Source organism: Aedes albopictus, chromosome 2, assembly GCF_035046485.1.
Source record: "Aedes albopictus strain Foshan chromosome 2, AalbF5, whole genome shotgun sequence".
NCBI lineage: Eukaryota > Metazoa > Arthropoda > Insecta > Diptera > Culicidae > Aedes > Aedes albopictus.
The window spans coordinates 272,752,739-272,761,462 of NC_085137.1; the positions used below are offsets into that span (position 1 = coordinate 272,752,739).

General features: G+C 44.1%; 1 protein-coding gene across 1 annotated transcript; it reads right to left on the reverse strand.

Annotated features, from left to right (window-relative positions):
* Positions 1-2,459: 2,459 nt before the first annotated feature.
* On the reverse strand, positions 2,460-6,457 carry LOC134288088 (uncharacterized). Its single transcript, XM_062851809.1, has 2 exons — positions 2,701-6,457; positions 2,460-2,617 (listed from the first exon to the last, which is right to left on the reverse strand). The coding sequence occupies exons 1-2, from the start codon at positions 5,252-5,254 to the stop codon at positions 2,595-2,597; spliced, it is 2,577 nt and encodes an 858-aa protein (XP_062707793.1). The 5' UTR covers positions 5,255-6,457; the 3' UTR covers positions 2,460-2,594.
* Between the last annotated feature and the right edge of the window lie 2,267 nt (positions 6,458-8,724).

The window sequence follows — 8,724 nt, forward strand, 5'->3', positions numbered from 1 at the left end:
TTGGGGAATCTAATCAACAAGTTGGACATTTTAGGAGAAGTTGGGGATTCTTAAGAGACATTGGGGATTTTTAGGCGATATTGGGGAGGGTAAAGAGAACTTAGGAATCATGGTGGTCCTTGAGAAATGATAACTTTGGGGAATCTAATCAACAAGTTGGCCATTTTAGGAGACATTGGGGATTTTTAAGGAACATTGGGGATTTTTACGAGATATTGGGTAGGGTAAAGGGAACTAAGGAATCATGGGGGTCCTTGGGAAATGATACCTTTGGGGAATCTAATCGACAAGTCGGACATTTTAGGAGAAGATGGGGATTCTTAAGGATTATTCGGGATTTTTAGGAGATATTGGAATCTGGGGGTCCTCTTAGGAGAAGTTTGGTATTCATAAGGAACATTGGGGATTTTAAGGAGATATTGGGGAGGGTAAAGGGAACTTAGGAATCATGGCGGTCCTTGGGAAATGATACCTTTGGGAAATCTAATCAACAAGTTGGACATTTTAGGAGAAGTTGGGGATTCATAAGGAACATTGGGGATTTTTAGGATATATTGGGGAGGGTAAAGGGAACTAAGGAATCATGGGGGCCTTGGGAAATGATACCTTTGGGGAATCTAATCAACCAGTTGGATATTTTAAGAGAACCTGGGTATTCATAAGGAACAATGGGGATTTTTAGGAGATATTGGGGAGGGTAAAGGGAACTTAGGAATCATGGGGGTCCTTGGGAAATGATACCTTTGGGAAATCTAATCAACAAGTTGGACATTTAAGGAGAAGTTGGGGATTCTTAAGGGACATTGGGGATTTTTAGGCGATATTGGGGAGGGTAAAGAGAACTTAGGAATCATGGTGGTCCTTGAGAAATGATACCTTTGGGGAATTTAATCAACAAGTTGGATATTTTAAGAGAAGCTGGGTATTCATAAGGAACATTGGGGATTTTTAGGAGGTATTGGGGAGGGTAAAGGGAACTTGGGAATCATGGGGGTCCTCTTAGGAGAAGTTGGGGATTCTTAAGGGACATTGGGGATTTTTAGGCGATATTGGGGAGGGTAAAAAGAATTAAGGAATCATGTGGTCCTTGAGAAATGATAACTGTTCCACACTGGCCGGTGGAATTGGAGAAGAGAGATCGCTGGATAGGAGGAACTTCGTAGACTTGGTGGACGACTCTCTTCTTGGCAGTGGACTGTATATGGTTCGGAACTTGGGTGTAAGGAAACCGTTAGAATGGAAAGACTTCTAGAACGTGCGGGACGATTTCCTTACTGGAGAGCACTTGAACACTTCACTTGGTCTTAGCACTTGGGCTTGGAATGGAAACACTACTACTTTCACTTTGTACTTTCTCTTTATTTCACTTCGATACGATTATATTCGCGGTTGGTACAAAAACTGACTCTACCAGTTGCGCTGCGCCTTATATATTTATTTTGGGTACTTCTAGAACATTCTGGCCAATTCGGTGGTTTTCTGGTAAGTGTGTATCCAGAACTTTCGTGGTTGGTGCTAACAGCCCTACCAGTTGTCACAATGGTGCTTACTGTCCCAGCTGTCAAACAGCCAGGCTGGAGATCAGTGTTCTCACTCTTTGGTTATATTTACATTTGAGTGAGCGAGTAGGAAGGCGCGCGCGTTCTAAAAACATTGGAATTACATTTGAAAAGGACGTAAAGCTAGGATAATATTTGAAAAGGACTTAACAGAAAGTTATGATCTAAGAATTCAGATTTGGTGCTGATTAGTTTTGCGACATGAATCCCTTCCGGTACGGAACATACTCCCCCCGGTTGAGGCATCGTAGTCTCAAAACTTTCCGGTGGTCGTAGACGAAGACAGCGATAGACCGGGCGAGATGGCAGCAAGCATTCCAGTCTGTTGAAGGTTGGTCCTCTGGAGATTTCTTCTTGCAGTTAGGAGCGATGAACCTTGTTCGGGGAACTGAGTATCCGTCCAGATGAACAACCTTGGGCTCCTTGCTGTTTTCGAAGCGTAACTCGGTTGAAACATCCGCTTCGTGTAGCTGCAGAATTGATCCGTAGGCGGTGACTGCCATGTCATTTAATTCTTGTATCTCGTAGATAATCGCATTGGGAAACAGCACGCTCCTTGGTACTTGGACAGGCTTCAACTGAGGTATAGCACTTCGGAGATCTATCCACTTTTGTTGAGATTCGTTGTCTAGTAGCTCTTCACTATTGGGCTTGACTTTCCAAGTGTGTTGGATTGAGGGCTCAGCCACTATGCCAACTGGTGAAAAGGTTTCGAGTGGAACAGAGGGACGCACAACCTCAGAGTACTCAGATAGTTTCACGGATTTCTGGGAAAAGGCTGACGATTGGGTCGTTGTGTTGGTGATATGATAACGATCGTCTTTGGGATCGCCATATTTAGCAAGAACCTTGAAAATTTTCCTCACATTGTCTTCGTAGAGTGGTAGATGTTTCTCTCCTTGCTCTGATGACGTACGCCGTGGAGACTCGTAGGATGCCGAATTACATGTTTGTTCTCGGCATTCATTGTGTGCCATCACAATGTGGTTGACAAGATTTTTCTCCGGTTGAGTTTCAAGAAACGTGTGATCGACATCAAAGTGTTGTTGGGTCATAACCTGGAAATCGGAATCTTCTTTGTCTTCGTTGGCGAGCATCAAAACTTCGTTCAAGGGTTGTATAGCAGGCTGTGACTTCATACCTGTATCGAAGGATTCTCGATTGAAGCTGGAGCATGTTGGGGATAGAACTGCATGATGGGGCATGCAGCACATGGCTTGAAGTGGTAGGTTGTTAGCTTCATCGAGGCGGCGACGACACTCATAGGAATCATGTTCAGGAAGACGATTGAAGCATCTGTCCCGCGAGCTTGGATCGTGTTTGAATCGGTTCTCCAACATGATGAATCCTGACAGTGCTGGACCACGCCAATTATCAAGTTGATCCACAGTCCGTTTGAAAGGATGTCTAAAGTCAAATCGATCTGTTGAATTTCGAGAATGTGTTGACACAGATTGGTCTTCGTAGATTTTGTTCGTTGGTAAGCTACTGGAAATGTACGGATCATGCTCAAGCACTTCAACGTTTCCTACAATTGCAATGTTTGAGTTATGAACTGATGATCCAGGTGTTGCTGGAGCAGTGATAGTTCCCGTCACTATCCATCCGAGGCTGGTAGCACGAAGAGTGGGTAGGTTGTCGCCCAAATCGATGCGATGATGCTTGAGGATGTCAAAGAACAGTTCTCCTCGGATGAGAAGATCGATCTTGTCGGGAATGTGGAATCTTGGATCCGCAAGATGAATGGTGTCTGGTACATCCCAGTCGCTGACGTCCAGCCGTGTAGAGGGTACGAAAGGTGTCACCTTTTGGGTCACCAAGCATTCAATAGTAGCTTGAAACTCGGTGAGCCTGGAGCGGAAAGAAACTGAAACCTTCTCACGGGCGATGCTTTGACGAGCATTGATTCCAGCGATAGGGACGTCAGTATTCATTTTTGATAATCTCAGGAGATTGGCCATGGTTTCGGTTACGAAGTTTACCTGCGATCCACTATCTAGCAATACTCGGCATGGATATGGATTGCCATTCTTGTCGATAGCGTGGACCAGAGCAGTGGACAACAGAACAGTTTTGGTTTCCTGTGCTGCTCGAAGTGCTGCTTTACTGCATGAACAGATCGTCGACACCGATGAACTTGGCTTCAGAGTTGGTGAGGTGGGAGCAGAAGCACTCATGTCTTGTACTGACTTCGGATCGGAAACGTTGTCTTGGACGTCCTGAGTGTTGTCTAGGTTGGAATCAGCATGCAACAAGGTATGGTGCTTCTTGTTGCATTTCCGGCAGGTTTTGGCGGAAGGGCAGTGTTTCGACTGGTGGCCCTTACGGAGGCAATTGAAACAAAGACCGATGGATCGAATCTTCTCTGCTCTTTGAGCTGTGGTCAACTGCTTCAATGCTGAGCACTGGTAGTTGAAGTGGTGGTCGGAACAAACATCACAGGAAGTGTCACTTGCATTTAAACACACGGCTGCGTTGCTCTTCTGGGGCGGCAGCTTGAGAGACGACTGCGTGGGCTTCGGTTTGAGAACTGGCGAAGCTGGAACCTGTGACAACTCGAAATTCTCCAGGACTTGGCAGCGAGACTTCAGAAATGCGATAGTTGGAGTGTACTTCGGCAGTTCGGTGCCTTTTACAGTGGATTCCCAAGCCTTTCGCGTAGCCTTGTCGAGAGCAGCGGTGATGAGGTACACGACTAGATGCTCAGACACGCCGGTGAGTTCTTGCTTGAGATATCGCAGACTCTCCACATGTCCGGTTGCCTCGTCGAGCAGACAGCGCAGCTCCTTGGATGATTCGCTGGACATCTTCTTCAGGTTGAGCAGGCCTCGTAGGTGACTTTCGACGATGAGCCGTTTGTTTTCATAGCGGTCGCTCAACACTCTCCAAGCTTGCTCGTAGTTGCCCTCGTTGATGATTTTGGCGTCGAGGGAGCCAGCAGCAGCTCCAACTAGGGCCTTGTCCAGATGATACAGTTTTATTGCGTCAGAGTCGGCAGAATTTTCCATTAGGTCTTGGAAAATTGCCTTGAACTTAGGCCAGCTGGAGTAAGTCCCGTCGAATGTGGGAATCGGAACTTTAAGGGGTTGCTGTTGGACCACGACGTGAGGTGTGGCGACGGCTGGAGGAGTGTTGCGGTTGAGTGCTATAATCATCTCCTGGACTACGGTGGGTGCAGCATCGTGACGATCCTCGAAAGCAGTGTAGATCTCTTCTTGTTCGTCCTCTGCGTCGTCGGGAATTAGGGCCATGATCTCGCTGTGGAACCTGCTGAACTCCTTGTAGGCTGCCGCAAGTTTGCCGGTAATGACGTTTAGCTGAGCCAGACTCAGGTGTCTTTGGTCTCGCAAGGTGAACTGGATGCGAACCACCTCCTGCTCGACCTGGCTTCGTTGGCGGAAAAGTCCGTTCAGCTTAGTCATGGTACCACGGTCCACTTGTTCCTGCCAATGAAATCCATGGAAGGATGATTCACTGCTTGAGTGGCCTGCATTCGAAGGAGGGTCTGGCACTACAGGCACTACAGGATTCATCGCTTCCACCGGATTCGGAACTTCTGTTGAATTTGGCACAACTGCTGGGTTTGTCACTCCTGCTGGATCCGAGACGGTTCCTGGATTGGGATTCATCTCAGGATTGACCACAGGATTGTTCTTATTGACAGGCTTGATCGGAGAGTACTGCACTGGTGGCATTTTGGAATTGCACTTCACTGAAACTGTAACTGTAGTGTTTCACTTCACTCGAAGACAGGAACGTTGAAACTTCAGGAACTGGAATCCATAGGTCACTGGTTCAAAACCGGTTCGAAGGACCAAATTATGTTCCACACTGGCTGGTGGAATTGGAGAAGAGAGATCGCTGGATAGGAGGAACTTCGTAGACTTGGTGGACGACTCTCTTCTTGGCAGTGGACTGTATATGGTTCGGAACTTGGGTGTAAGGAAACCGTTGGAATGGAAAGACTTCTAGAACGTGCGGGACGATTTCCTTACTGGAGAGCACTTGAACACTTCACTTGGTCTTAGCACTTGGGCTTGGAATGGAAACACTACTACTTTCACTTTGTCCTTTCTCTTTATTTCACTTCGATACGATTATATTCAGGGCCCATATAGCCGAGTCGGTAAACGCACGGGTATTCAGTATGACCATGCTGAGGGTGACGGGTTCGATTCCCGGTCGGTCCAGGATCTTTTCGTAAAGGAAATTTCCTTGACTTCCTTGGGCATAGAGTATCTTCGTGCCTGCCACACGATATACACATGCAAAATGGTCATTGGCAGAGGAAGCTCTCAGTTAAAAACTGTGGAAGTGCTCATTGAACACTAAGCTGAGAAGCAGGCTTTGTCCCAGTGAGGACGTTACGCCAACAAGAGGAGAGGAGGACGATTATATTCGCGGTTGGTACAAAAACTGACTCTACCAGTTGCGCTGCGCCTTATATATTTATTTTGTGGTACTTCTAGAACATTCTGGCCAATTCGGTGGTTTTCTGGTAAGTGTGTATCCAGAACTTTCGTGGTTGGTGCTAACAGCCCTACCAGTTGTCACAATGGTGCTTACTGTCCCAGCTGTCAAACAGCCAGGCTGGCGATCAGTGTTCTCACTCTTTGGTTATATTTACATTTGAGTGAGCGAGTAGGAAGGCGCGCGCGTTCTAAAAACATTGGAATTACATTTGAAAAGGACGTAAAGCTAGGATAATATTTGAAAAGGACTTAACAGAAAGTTATGATCTAAGAATTCAGATTTGGTGCTGATTAGTTTTGCGACATGAATCCCTTCCGGTACGGAACAATAACTTTGGGGGATCTTATCAATAAGTTGGCCATTTTAGGAGATATTGGGGATTTTTAAGGAACATTGGGGATTTTTACCAGATATTGGGAAGGGGAAAAGGGAACTTAGGAATCATGGGGGTCCTCTTAGGAGAAGTTGGGTATTCATAAGGAACATTGGGGATTTTTAGGAGATATTGGGGAGGGTAAAGGGAACTTAGGAATCATGGTGGTCCTTGGCGAATGATACCTTTGGGGAATCTAATCAACAAGATGGATATTTTTAGAGATATTGGGAATTTTTAAGGAACATTGGGGATTTATAGAAGATATTGGAGAGGGTAAAGGGAACTAAGGAATCATGGGGGTCCTTGGGAAATGATACCTTTGGGGAATCTAATCAACAAGTTGGACATTTTAGGAGAAGTTGGGGATTCTTAAGGAACGTTGGGGATTTTAAGGAGATATTGGGGATTTTTAAGGAACATTGGGGATTTTTAGGAGATATTGGGGAGGGTAAAGGGAACTTAGGAATCATGGGGGTCCTCTTAGGAGAAGTTGGGGATTCTTAAGGGACATTGGGGATTTTTAGGCGATATTGGGGAGGGTAAAAAGAACTAAGGAATCATGTGGTCCTTGAGAAATGATAACTTTGGGGAATCTTATCAATAAGTTGGCCATTTTAGGAGATATTGGGGATTTTTAAGGAACATTGGGGATTTTTACGAGATATTGGGAATGGGAAAAGGGAACTTTGGAATCATGGGGGTCCTCTTAGGAGAAGTTGGGTATTCATAAGAAACATTGGGAATTTTTAGAAGATATTGGGGAGGGTAAAAAGAACTAAGGAATCATGTGGTATGTAAGAAATGATAACTTTGGGGAATCTTATCAATAAGTTGGTCATTTTAGGAGATATTGGGGATTTTTAAGGAACATTGGGGATTTTTACGAGATATTGGGAAGGGGAAAAGGGAACTTAGGAATCATGGGGGTCCTCTTAAGAGAAGTTGGGTATTCATAAGGAACATTGGGGATTTTTAGGAGATATTGGGGAGGGTAAAGGAAACTTAGGAATCATGGGGGTTCTCGGGAAATGATACCTTTGGGGAATCTAATCGACAAGTTGGACATTTTAGGAGAAGTTGGGGATTTTTAAGGAACATTGGGGAATTTTAGGAGATATTGGGAAGGGGAAAAGGGAATCTAGGAATTATGGGGGTCCTCTTAGGAGAAGCTGGGTATTCATAAGGAACATTGAGGATTTTTAGAAAATATTGGGGAGAGTAAAGGGAACTTACACACTCAAAACAGATTTGCGTGCTCGGCAAAAACGCGTCTGCTCAGTAAAACTATCAGCTGATATCCCAGCAAAAAGTGACATTTGTTAGCTGACTCTCAGCAAAACGATTGCCGAAGCTCAGCAATGAACTATCAAAAATGCTGAGATCTCAGCAAAATTGTTGTTTGCTGATTACTCGGCTGTGCAAATCTCGGCAAAAGAATGGAAAAATGCTGATATCCCGGCAATCTGAATTAAGTGTGTAGGAATCATGAGGGTCCTTGGGAAATGATACCTTTGGAGAATCTAATCTATTTATTTATTTATTTATTCAGTTTCGTCAAACAACGTAGACTAGTACATAAACATACAGTTTTTGTTTCATTTCTTAAAGCTATGGTACATATTATTAATAAAATACATATAAGAAAATATATAAATAGTGTATGCTGGTGGATGTGTGTATAATGTGTGCTTTTTAAATATTTTAAGTGCTACTTCTGATGTTATTTCTTATAGTGTTAAAATATTTCTTTAAATTATGCCGCGACATCAGTAGGTCGGCTCTAGAGGCACGTTCTCCTCCATTTGGGAAATTTGTGCCATAGTTAAGTCAATAGTTTCACAGTGTTGATTATAAATGTTCATGATTTGATTCAAAGGTTCATTTTTGGCATAGTTTGTGCGACTATGGGTAGTTTTAAACAAGTGTCGATTTCGCAATTGCCGTGAGGGTATGTAAAAGTTTAATTTTGATAAGATTTCAGTAGAATCAATTCGCTGCGAAACGATGTCGTTAACAAATAAAATTATTGCAGTTTCACGACGCTGTTTCAGTGTTTGAATATTGATATGCCTACAGCGCGCTTCATAAGATGGAAGAGGAAATGTAGTCCAACCTAATTTTCGAAGAGCATATAATAGAAATTGCTTTTGTACTGATTCTATTCGATCGATATGCTTACTTTGAAATGGGGACCAGACAATGTTACAATATTCCAGAATTGACCTAACATACGCAACATATAATGTTTTTATTGTGTAGGGGTCGTCAAAATTAAAGCTAAAGCGTTTTATGAAGCCAAGCATGTTATTTGCCCTA

What these genes read in the sequence shown, in the direction of transcription:
- LOC134288088 (XM_062851809.1), bottom strand. Translation starts at nt 5,254, where the DNA reads ATGCCACCAGTGCAGTACTCTCCGATCAAGCCTGTCAATAAGAACAAT. An exon ending in TCGAGAATCCTTCGATACAG is followed by an intron (nt 2,618 to 2,700) that starts GTATGAAGTCAC and finishes TCCGATTTCCAG; the next exon opens with GTTATGACCCAACAACACTT.